The sequence below is a fragment of the Lampetra planeri genome, chromosome 2 (assembly GCF_965212315.1).
Source record: "Lampetra planeri chromosome 2, kcLamPlan1.2.h2, whole genome shotgun sequence".
In the NCBI taxonomy this organism is placed as follows: domain Eukaryota; kingdom Metazoa; phylum Chordata; class Hyperoartia; order Petromyzontiformes; family Petromyzontidae; genus Lampetra; species Lampetra planeri.
Window position 1 is genome coordinate 22,793,884 of NC_136108.1, and position 12,894 is coordinate 22,806,777.

At 40.6% G+C, this 12,894-nt stretch overlaps 1 protein-coding gene across 13 annotated transcripts in view; it reads right to left on the reverse strand.

Annotated features, from left to right (window-relative positions):
• LOC144730006 (E3 ubiquitin-protein ligase rnf213-alpha-like) overlaps window positions 1-12,894 on the reverse strand; it is a 141,623-nt gene that overhangs the window by 109,635 nt on the left and 19,094 nt on the right. For all 13 annotated transcript variants that reach the window (XM_078610562.1, XM_078610542.1, XM_078610496.1 and 10 more), the window contains 5 exons: window positions 12,395-12,569; window positions 11,815-11,912; window positions 9,900-9,947; window positions 9,170-9,756; window positions 7,785-7,858 (listed from right to left, as the gene is read on the reverse strand). In XM_078610562.1, coding sequence (XP_078466688.1) covers window positions 7,785-7,858; window positions 9,170-9,756; window positions 9,900-9,947; window positions 11,815-11,912; window positions 12,395-12,569 — 982 coding nt within the window. The remainder of the gene's footprint in view (window positions 1-7,784; window positions 7,859-9,169; window positions 9,757-9,899; window positions 9,948-11,814; window positions 11,913-12,394; window positions 12,570-12,894) is intronic.

The following is a 12,894-nucleotide window of genomic DNA, read 5'->3' on the forward strand; positions in this document are numbered from 1 at the left end:
GATGGTGGTGGGAATCCGGTTTTAGGTAAGCATCCGTATGGGTGGCTTTCCTGTAGACAGAGTGGCTCATTGAACCATCAGGTCTCCTTTTGATTAGGACATCCAAAAAGGGTAGCTTGCCATCTTTTTCGACTTCCATGGTGAATCTGATGGCTGGGTGTATGGAATTGATGTGGTCGAGAAATTGGTCTAGAGCAGGCCGGCCATGTGGCCAGATGACAAAAGTGTCGTCTACGTACCTCTTCCATAAGGTCGGGCGTAGAGTGGCAGTCTGGATGGCGTCCGTCTCAAATTTCTCCATGAAGATGTTGGCTACAACCGGAGATAGGGGGGATTCCATTGGGGTGCCCTCAATTTGCTTGTAGAAAGTTTCATTCCAGGTGAAGTATGTATTGGTTAAGCGGTGTCTCACCAGGGGGGGTACCCCAGCATTCAGTCCTTGATGAACCAAGTCTTCAATGATTGCGATGGTGTCAGGTACAGGAACCTTGGTGAATAAGGAAACCACATCAAAACTGACAAGCAGGTCGTCTGGGGACAGGGCAATCCCCTTGATTGTCGATACCAGGTCAGTAGAGTTTAGTACCGCAGAGGTGGTTTTTCCAGTGAAAGGCCGTAGGATTTCAGACAAAAAACGAGCCAATTTATAGGTGGGGGAGTTGATAGTAGAGACAATGGAACGAAGAGGTGTATCTTCTTTATGTATCTTTGGCAAGCCGTATAATCTTGGTGGCCTGGCTGCAGAAGGTTTCAACGAGAACTGTTTGGTCTGATCAAATAATGCGGTTGAATCAGAAATGATTTTGTTGGTTTTAGTGACGAGGCTGTTGGTGGGGTCTCTTTTCATTTGTGTATAGCTGCCATCGTTGAGTAGTTCTTGAATTTTGTTGTTGTATTCTATTTTGTCCATGATGACAGTGGCATTGCCTTTGTCGGCTGAGAGGATGACAATGTCATCCCTCTTTTTTAATTGAGCTAATTCAAAACGCTCATCTTTGCTGATGTTGCTAGCTGGCATCTTAGCGTTTTTGAGGGTTGCAGAGATTTCGGATCTTGCTACGTCTGCAGCGATGTGACTCAAGCCCTTGAGAGCTACATCTACTCGAGCAATTATATCATTAACTGGTATGTGTCTAGGTGTGACTGCAAAGTTTAGTCCTTTAGCTAAAACGGATTTCAAACCTTCAGAAATAGAACTGTTACTGCGATTAATTACGACTTTGTTAACATCTAGCTTTTCAATGTGTGGGTCCGGTTTCTTGTTTGAGAGGCGGTTGAATTTGGAAATCAAGTTGTCCTTACATTTAGTCGACATAGCGGCAGCTGAAGAAGCAGTCATTTTTTCTACATGTTCCCAATCCGATGTGGACATTGTTGCACTCAAAAATAAGGCTCAGCTAATCGAGTCTCTCACCTTTCTGAAGAGATGCCGCGACTCTAAGGTAATACCAAACGCATTTACACTAACATCTGCTGCTGTAACTTCTTCTAATGCGAAACGAATTCTGTCTAGAACTAGCTTAGCTCTTATCTCAGAGAAAATCAGACTTACGCGCACCGAACTAGATCAGTTAGACAAGACACTCTACAAATCACACTTATCTTTGAGTGCAACAATGTCCACATCGGATTGGGAACATGTAGAAAAAATGACTGCCTCTTCAGCTGCCGCTATGTCGACTAAATGTAAGGACAACTTGATTTCCAAATTCAACCGCCTCTCAAACAAGAAACCGGACCCACACATTGAAAAGCTAGATGTTAACAAAGTCGTAATTAATCGCAGTAACAGTTCTATTTCTGAAGGTTTGAAATCCGTTTTAGCTAAAGGACTAAACTTTGCAGTCACACCTAGACACATACCAGTTAATGATATAATTGCTCGAGTAGATGTAGCTCTCAAGGGCTTGAGTCACATCGCTGCAGACATAGCAAGATCCGAAATCTCTGCAACCCTCAAAAACGCTAAGATGCCAGCTAGCAACATCAGCAAAGATGAGCGTTTTGAATTAGCTCAATTAAAAAAGAGGGATGACATTGTCATCCTCTCAGCCGACAAAGGCAATGCCACTGTCATCATGGACAAAATAGAATACAACAACAAAATTCAAGAACTACTCAACGATGGCAGCTATACAAAAATAAAAAGAGACCCCACCAACAGCCTCGTCACTAAAACCAACAAAATCATTTCTGATTCAACCGCATTATTTGATCAGACCAAACAGTTCTCGTTGAAACCTTCTGCAGCCAGGCCACCAAGATTATACGGCTTGCCAAAGATACATAAAGAAGATACACCTCTTCGTTCCATTGTCTCTACTATCAACTCCCCCACCTATAAATTGGCTCGTTTTTTGTCTGAAATCCTACGGCCTTTCACTGGAAAAACCACCTCTGCGGTACTAAACTCTACTGACCTGGTATCGACAATCAAGGGGATTGCCCTGTCCCCAGACGACCTGCTTGTCAGTTTTGATGTGGTTTCCTTATTCACCAAGGTTCCTGTACCTGACACCATCGCAATCATTGAAGACTTGGTTCATCAAGGACTGAATGCTGGGGTACCCCCCCTGGTGAGACACTGCTTAACCAATACATACTTCACCTGGAATGAAACTTTCTACAAGCAAATTGAGGGCACCCCAATGGAATCCCCCCTATCTCCGGTTGTAGCCAACATCTTCATGGAGAAATTTGAGACGGACGCCATCCAGACTGCCACTCTACGCCCGACCTTATGGAAGAGGTACGTAGACGACACTTTTGTCATCTGGCCACATGGCCGGCCTGCTCTAGACCAATTCCTCGACCACATCAATTCCATACACCCAGCCATCAGATTCACCATGGAAGTCGAAAAAGATGGCAAGCTACCCTTTTTGGATGTCCTAATCAAAAGGAGACCTGATGGTTCAATGAGCCACTCTGTCTACAGGAAAGCCACCCATACGGATGCTTACCTAAAACCGGATTCCCACCACCATCCATCCCAGAAGAATTCCCTCATCAAGACTCTATATCATAGAGCCCAATGCATCTCCGACCATGAACACATTTCCAGTGAACTCAAACACGTACGCCAAGCTCTTAAGGCTAATGGTTACTCCGACTACACAATCCGCAAAGCCATCACTCCAACCATCAAGAAGGATCCTGTTGAGGAGCCTTTCAAGACCATCACCTTACCCTACATTGCTGGGGTCACAAAAAAGATCTCCAAAATCCTGATTAAACACAAGATCCAGGTCCGATTCAACACAGTACATAAAATCCGTGATCTGGTATCGTCTGTAAAAGATGTGGTTCCAGACATACAGTACCCTGGCGTCTACAAACTAAGTTGCCTCTGTGGTAGCAGTTACATTGGGGAAACCAAACGACATGTCTCGGACCGCATCCGTGAACATAAAGCTGACCTGAAACACGGTAGGACAAACACCTCAGCCGTGGCAGATCACTGTTACAACTCAGTGGGCTAACATGACATTGACTTCTCCAAGACAGAGGTTCTCTGCAAGCCATCTGGCTATCATGAGAGATTCGTTCATGAGGCGATCCACATATACAAACACAGAGACAATTTTAACCGAGAAGATGGATTCTGGCTTAGCAATCATTGGAAGGACGTAATAAACCATTTCGATACACATTAGGGTGGGTAGAATAAAACATAGTGTTATGTTGAAATGTATAGGGTATAGGGTGGTTTATAGCAATACAGTATATAATTTAATGTTGGGTTTATCTATGGCAGTATATAGTACGGTATATGCTCGTGTGATGTAAGAGAAAAAAGTTTAGATGGAAGCATATTATATAATTTTTTACGACGTAGAATTGTAATGTATTACTTGCTGTTAGTAACTCAGCTTATTGTAGAGTATAGTAAGTATACTGATGGTGCTATGCAGTTAATACTTTAGTTTTTTTTTATGTAGTTTATACTTTAGTTTTCTACGTGGTTGTTTAGTAACTGCAGCTACATATCATTAACATTCCTTTCCTTTGTTAATGCTACTCCCTGCACCCCCCCTTGGTGCTGCTGATCCTGCATAATGCATAGGCATATGACTTTGAAACCCCCCCGCCCACCTCCTACGCATTTTCCATGAATATGCTAAATTCCTCTTCATATGCACATTCTTTTTAAGGCGCTCTTCCACCTCCAACCCAGCTTATATATAAGCTCCTAGCTTGGTAGTGTCTCATTCTTCACCTGAAGATGGCTGCTTGCGTTGTAGCCGAAACGTCGTGAGAATTATGTTATTTTATTATGTTTTATTTGTATTATTTTATTACTTCCCTTCTACGTGACTTTACCGAAAGAACCAAGAAAACGGTTTCCATGTTTGGTGGTAAGCTTAATTTTGCACTTAGATGCTCTGAAGCGGCAATTTTTGACAATGTATTGGCCCATTCCTGAGTGTTGGGGGAGCATGCTCTTTCCAGTTGGCTATAATCGTGTGTTCTGCTATAACAATCAACTTTGGAATCATGTATTTGCCTCCCTGGAAAGGCCTTGGGGTTTTAACCCCAACAGGGACGTTTCTGATGAGGTTGAGATACTTATTTTGTGAATGTGTTTAAAGTAGCAAGTGATCATTTGATTGTTTCTTTTTCTGTTTGTTGTAACTTGCTGTCCTGCCCCTATGAAAAATAGCTTCATAGCACATCGGATGCACCCAGTCTAAATAAATATTCTAAAGCTATATAATAGTTCAAATCCAGCGGCCTCCCTAATTAATACTGCCCAGTATATTAACCATACAACTACGTGGCAGCTATTTTAGTGGACATTAAAGATACCATGACATACACAAGAGTAGGCCACTGTGTGCTGGCATCAAGGTCCAAATTTTCCAAATTTGAAAAAATTACCTGCAAATAACTACATTGGAATATACATATCGATCATCGCCTCCTACTGCAAAAAAACTTGGCAGGACTCTCCTGAAAAAGAGTCATGAGACTCGGCAAGGCTTTACTGGGTAAATAAGCAAATGATTAATAAGTATATGTTATCACACACATTGATTAATTAAAAAAATACGAGATTCAGCATTCCATATAAACGTCCTCAATTTAGACAAATGTTAAAACAGGATATATCCAACCAATTGACAGCTTCCTGTATTCCATTAAACTCAAGTGGTTAATAAAATGGTTTTATAATAATGTATCTGGCTCAGAATTAGATTCTTGTTGTTGGCATCACAATTTTGTTTCAAATTGTACGGCAATTTTTTTTACATTTGTTATGGAAACACTCCCTGTAAGAACTAGTTTGCCACAGTTGGATAGCATCACCTCGACATGTTTGAATGCTTAAAGATGTTGAACAAATATAGTTTGATATAAAACAAACTAGGATGGTCTCTACATGTAAACAGTGTGGCCTGGTTGTTGGCATGAGTTGAGTAGCCAATTTGGCTGTGGGAGGTAGTACACATCACTGTAGATTTGAGCCAGGTGACAGTGATGGCACTCAACTATGATCCAACACTGGTGGCGAGGGTTGGCGGACCACACAAATGCAGTGAAACTCCCATCCTGTGGCTGTTGAGATGCCATACCCTCCCTGGCTTGCCAGTAGAAAGTACAGCAAAATGTGGATTTATCTCCATCTGTTACATCTGTATGGAAATAAGTCTTGCCTCTTCGTACGCTTGGGGAGCAATGGTGGTAAGATGTTAATTACCTCACCTAGTATACAGGAGGTTGTGGTTTCGATCCCGACCCTGCTACTTGTCTTTCTGGAGCTTGCAAATTCTCCCCGTGATCGCATGGATTTTTCTCCGGGTCCTCCGGTTTTTCCCTCCACATTTTAGAAACATGCGTTTCGAGTATTTGGCTATTATAAATATCCACATAAGCCACTTCGTTGAGCTATCGTTTATGGCCAGGTTGCTTATGAAAAATAACTAATTAACTCAGTGGGCCTTACACGGTAAAATAAATAGTTTTATAGTTTAGTAGTCTTAAGAGTTTTCACCAGGTATTCCGGTTTCCTACAATATATGTAAACACTCATTAATTGGCTGAAAACATCTTAATATATAGATGATCACAGAGATTGGGGCAATTGTTGACACCAGCTCACCACCTTCCTGCTTGTCTGTAATTCCAACGCCTGAGTCATCCCGTTTTTTGACAGTGAATTAATAGTTAGTCCTCGACTTACGATTGAGATGCGTTACGACGACCCCATCGTAAGTCAAAAATATCGTAAGTCGAAGATTGCCTAGCCTACCCAAGAGTCTTAAAGAATGGTGATAATTTAGCAAAACAGAGCAATTTACAGTACCGTACTGTATAAACTATATACTGTATGTATTTATTAATTACAATACTGTATCGCAGTCAAATTTAAAGTAAAAAACAAGGTAAATTCTTAGCCTACGTATATGAACTGCAATTTCATAGAAAGTTTTTTCAGGAAACAATCCTATCTGCTAAAAAAAATGTTTTACATACATTGAACATATGTATCGTATCGTGGTAACCCTACAAGCAGGAGACATACTTGGGCGTTTGGAAGACATGCTTTTTCACAAACATTGGGCTTTGAAACATAAAAAAACACAGAAAAAAATTAACCCGTAAAAACAAAGTTTTTCACTATAAATCCTTAATATGCGTGGCGGCTAGAGTCCTCTCGTCCTCTGGCTTGAGATGGCTGCCACCTATGGGTCAGATGATTGCCTGCCACCATTAAGCAATTGGTAATTAAATATCATTTTTTTTCCCTATAAAGTGTAAAATTTTGGAAAAAAATTCACGAAAATTAATTGTCACGCACAACGAGTCTGTGTGGAAAATGTCAGCTCGATTGGATAACGGGAAGTGGGTTAAAAAACGACCGAAAGATTTGCACGGTCGTAAGCGCGCAAGCAAGCAAGCAAGTGAACTTAATATAAAGGATTTGAAAATACACGCGCTAACACCGTGACAACTTAACTCCGTCGACGCTGGTGAGAGTGAGAGGCACCGCCACACAAGGCAGGAGATGCGTACAGTACATCCCAGCAGCGTCCCAACGTACAATATCGTACCTCGTACGCTGCTGCGTTTGCCCGCCGCGCGAAATGTAAAATATTTTACAATTTTGTCATATCGCTATCGCCATCGTAAGATCGAAATATCGTAAGTCGGACCATCGTAAGTCGGGGACTACCTGTACTGTGTGCTTTACAAGTGAAGTTTATATTCAATCATTAAAATAATTAAACCTGTATTCTGTTCCACAAATTCATAACTACACCTGATAAAAGTACTTGTTTGTAAATATGTAATAAACCTTCTTGAGACGGCTTCCGGAATCAGTCCTCTTTATTTTCAACTTCCACAGTTACACTTCACACACACTCTCCGTTGCTGACAGACAACGGAGAGAGGGCAGACTTCCCGCCAAGTCCCCACCGCGCACGTGGCACCCAGAGCCCCCGTACGCGCGTGACTCCTGCTCTTCTCGTTCCCAAGTCTGCTCACGACTGCTCTCTCTCTTAATCCCTTCGTCACGTGGTACCCCCCAGCCAATCCTCCATAGACAGCGTTGACCGTTCCCGATGGTTCCCTGTCAATCCCGGGACCACGCCTCTGATCCGGCTCCCCATTAGCTGAGGCCCCGATTGGCCAGGCCAATCACCCCTGCTAACATGCCGTGATCACGCCGAGGCCATGCTCCCTGGCTCATCCCTTATTGGCTACAAAGCAGGACCGGCAAGCCAATCCCCACGTGAACCCTCTATGGCTGTTATTACAAATATATGGTTGTTTCTTACCTCAACTCATTCTGTTTGGATCCTTGATTTTGATTTTTTGAATCTTTGTTTTTAGTTTCACCTGTATCTGTTCCCTAAAGAAAAGTGTCAAATGTTAGATTAACAATTGTACTACTTACACTGTGTGAAGCCTCACATTTAATAATTTACACCTCGAAAGCACCTTTCACCCAGGGGGCACAGGGTGCTGTACAAAGAAAACAAATCCACACCAGTTTGTGTGTGAAATCCACTTGGCTTAGGACAGCAGAACAGAGATTTTCATCAGCAGAAAGTCTACCAACTGAAGTCCAGTCAGCCGTGACAACCAGTGATTTTAAGACTGGACTAAAAACATACATTTTCTCTTCTGCTCCTCACATTTAGTCTAATTTGCTTCAAGTTCAAGTTAATTTATTAGGTAGAGCCCTGTGAGCCATTCGGCTCTTGAATCGGGTGAAACCGCAATAAACAAAAAACAAAAACATGAACAAGAAAACATCTTAAAGTGACTATGTGCAAACAGAAAATCCAAGAAAAGACAGCAAAATATTGCAGAAAAAGCACCGTACACCAACACTGTGTGCAAAAATCCCAGTGGGATGCAAGTCAAACAACAACAACCACAAGACAACTTAGTCTGCTTAATCCCATCTGCTGTCATCTCAGCTTGTTGCTGAATATGGCGCTTTAAAAATCTTGGATTGATTTTTTCCCTTCGACCATAAAACACAAATAGTGGGCCATATTTGCTTGTTGTAGTGTCCACAAGTGTGAAATCTGCAGCGAAATATATCTTTCAAACATGTAGAAACGTATAAAAAGCACACAGCCTCCGTGCATATGCAAACATCATCAGCATTTCCTAAAGAAAAGTATTGTGGTCCTCTTGTTTAAGGCCACCATCACAATACATGTGAACAAATGTGACGAACTGACAGCAGCTGCGATTCATTGATAGACAACTGTGGATCGGCTTCATCCTCGTGAGGACTCGCCAGCATGGCATAGTCACAAAGCTCACTGCTGCAAAGTCTGTCTCTGGAAACCATATATCTGGAGTCCCCAATTCCACACTATGGGGCTATTAACTTGGCTAAAGCCAACAACAATGATCATATTTGTAAATTATGAGGAAAACCCACCATAAGAGTAATAGAGCAGGCTGAAAAAAAAACACAATTTGAGGCTGCTATGCTACATTCTCATGCTAGCCATGTCAAAGTGTCTTAAGCACAAAATGGAACCAGTGATTCATTAGTATTGAAAGCGTGCACATAAACATTGCATTAGTCGAGCGTCAATTGTGCGTTTAATAAAGCTTCGGTTGAAATATTTCACTCACGATTTAAGACGTTTTCATTATATGACACTTTTACTATGTGCGTGTTGATGGTTTAAATTACCTGTTTCCCTTGTTCTTGGCTCTCAATATTTTCTGCAGATGACTGGCTTCTGGTCTGAACTCCAGATGTGGTATGTGCTGCAGAGTCTTTAGAGGATATTTTATTCTTTGCATCGGAATCCAGGTCTTTTACAGGCATTTTCTCTTTATAAGCACCTGCATTGCTTGTTGCCTTAGCTGCAGAAGTAGAATGTCCTGCAGGGTCCTCAGGAGCTGCGTCAATATTCTTACCAGCAGATTGAGTACTCAATCCTGCCGACTGAGAAATATCTCCAGGTTGTGAATCTTCATTATTTTGTTCATGGTTTTTTTTTTGCTCAGAATCAATTTGTTTTTCTTTATATTTGATAGTGATATCCTTATTATTGAGTTCTAAAGACAAAGTGTCATCATTAGCTGCACTATTCTCAACTTGGAATTCCGCAGTTGCAGCTTCAGGCTTCTGATGAGAAGGATCTTGTGAGAAATCCCAACTGGGAGAGTTTATCTGCCTCTCTGGTTCAGTGTTTTCACAATTTTTACCGTCGGTGGGTTGTTCCACATCTCCTTCATTTTTGTCCTCAGTCATAGAACTGTCGGCATATAAATCTGCAGTTCATGAGTAAAGATGTCATGCACTACATTATAAACGGATGCATACGTGCCACAAATTTCACATTTAACAGAGCTGATACATAAATAAGAGAGAAACCAAAAGCCACACTTGTGGCAGATGTTTTTGTTACACTTACCTTTTTCTTTCTCTGTTGATGTTGGGGCTTTTTTCATGTCACCAGCATCTAAGAGAAAAGTTATATACAGTAGTTGTGATGAAATTATGAAAAAAAAGTGCAATCATTAGTATGAACCATTATTAACTGATGGCTAAACAGTTCCGCAAGCTGTCACTCTTCGTCCTGGTCTCATGATGCAACAATTATACACCACCTGCATATGAACCAATTTCATTGTTCTATCTCTGCTATGGACATCTATTCAGGAAATTCCCTCCTTTTTGGCGGCCATTCAGTCATGAATATCAATCAGTGGCCATCAACCCTGTTAGTGATGTGTCGTGCACAAGCCCACTTACTGTTTAGCCAACTTATATACTTTGCAGTCAATGTGATGTCTAACTTGCATATTTGATCGAATCCATGTGATGGTTTATATTTATCCATTTACATTTATAGATGAGTTCCACTAATCATTGTATATATATATTTGCACATCATATATGGTGTCACCAGTTTCTTCACAACTTGAAATTTGATTCCTGGATAGACCAGCAATCCCACTCTTCAATAATAATGAGTCAACTCACCCAACATCTTCCTAAATAATTCATAGCATTCTACAGGTCAGTGACAATCAATTGTGAAAAATTCATAGTAACATTATAGCACAATTTACAGATACAGCAAAAATAATTAGTAAAAAAAAGGGAGGAAAATGGCAATTACTAAATCCAGGTTAGTGTCCTGCCAGCAATAGTTGTGCGTGTTGCACCCGGCATCAGGGTGACATCTTGGCAAACATTACTTTGGTCAATGTGCTCAACTGGTGATTGTTCTCTTTCCAAGACGGTGAATGTCTCTTCTATTTTTCCATCACCGCCACCATCTCAAAACAATGCTTCGTAATTACTTCATATTACAATCATGTAAGAGCATTTCAAAAGTTAAGGGAAATTCCAGTGAACTACATACTGATTTATAACTAAATACTGTGCATATTAGGCATAATCTCAGTACTTTCTTCGTATATCAGGAGAAAAAACATATCTAAACTCAACTGTACATGCACACAAAACAAACATGTGCACGTTTACATATTCGTGCATCGGTGTGAATATGAGGCCTAAAACAATTTACTAATTCAGATTGACTCTTCGACTTCATACACATATGATGTGTGTGTGTGCAAATAGTTAATGAGATAATCTAATTATACATTTCGTAGAACATTTCGTGTAAAGAAGTGACCAAGACAATACCAACAAGATGAAACGACAAATAATATAAATAGGGTGTAAAAAAATTGGGCAAAAATGAAACAATTATTAATTTGAACCACAACCGACAGGGTGGCTAGTTACATGCCTAGTGTGTAAGTGTCTCATCACATTCATTAAAATTCAGTAAAACCTCTAATAACGCACGGTGCCAACAATGACCGGTTACTGACATCAGCTTGAATATTAATAAAAGTGAATGGGTATTGGCAGGACATGTTTCAAAAATAGATCATGGCTGATGGTCAAAACTAACAACAGAGAGACAGCCAAAGGAGAGAACATGGATGAGAGGATAGCCACTGTGGAGATGAAGCGACGAGATCAGCTCATGTGCAGGAGCCGGTTGGAATTGCGAGGATCATGAGGGACTGCAATAACTTGGAGGAGTCTTCATTCAGCAATTGATCTCATGATGATGAATGTGCATTTTACAATCACCTTCCTGTGGCTCATTCATGCGACTTAGTGCTCGGATCTGTCACTACCATAACCGATGCTGAAATTAACCTTTGTTACTATAAATGTCCGTCTGTGCGCATGTGTATGTGCATATGAAAGGAAACCGACGTACACCTACATACTGTGCTGTAGTGATTGTTGTTTGCGCTTTTCAGACTTTTGTTCAAAAACCGCCAGGAATACTTATTTACCGGTAAGCTTGCTGCCTTCTTCCTGACCAACACCATCATTTCTGTGTTCCTTGTCAGTTATTGTTGTGCCAGCTGCTGCAGCAACACATTCTTCATTGCTAAATAATGAATAAAATTAACTGATGATCCAAAGCTTTTTCATTCACAAAAACAGAACTTTAAATAATTCTCATAAATTGCTTTGTAACATTACATATATTAAATACATACTTCAATTGTTTTATTTTGTTTAATCAGATTAAAATTGAAAAGAGACAAGGAGGCTTATTTTCAGGAGTGCCTAGGTATGGCTTTAAGAAGTTTTAAAACAAACTCCAGTTTTAACCAACTTCAATAAACCTCCCCTTATAAATAACAGCAAATTTCAGCTGTGATATTAAACAAAAGTCAAACATTGTATTATGCGATTCAACATATTGTGGGTTAGATTGTGCAAGTGTGAAGCCCAATCGTGTCATACCCTTCTCCAACTGACACTGCCAAACAAAACATTCTTGGCATTATACTTGCACATTATAACCAAAAACCCTAATTATGAATCATAATATTGGTGGCCAAACCTACATGGAAATCCTATTACCTTCCAGTAGTTTTCTTTTTTCTATCTTTTTTTTTATTGTCCCGTGTCCCTTGCTGTCTAGGCGATGCTTGTGATTCTCCAGTTGAGGCCTGAGAGACTGCTGGGGCACTGTCACCCTGCTGCTTGGTTTGCAGTGGAGTCCCAGCATCTGCTGAGCCATGCTGCTCCGAAGCAGCTGAAAAAATAATGTTTGTAAAAACTCTCAGCTTCAAAGTCTCAAGGATGAGAGCTCAGAATCAATGAGATGATATATTTACAGACGTAAGCACATGATGAAATCCGTAATATTTAACTCCTATTAATAATGCAAAACAGCAATACTTTTAGAAATCCATATCGGGTTTGTGCAATACTAGGCACACATGTACAATGTCCACTCCATTGACAATAGCTGTCAAACAATTGAATGAAAGACAAAATGGTTGAAATATTTAAGGAAAATCATCGCTTCAGTAGTGATGACTTCATAGCAACCATTAAAGCACAACTTACAGCTAGAG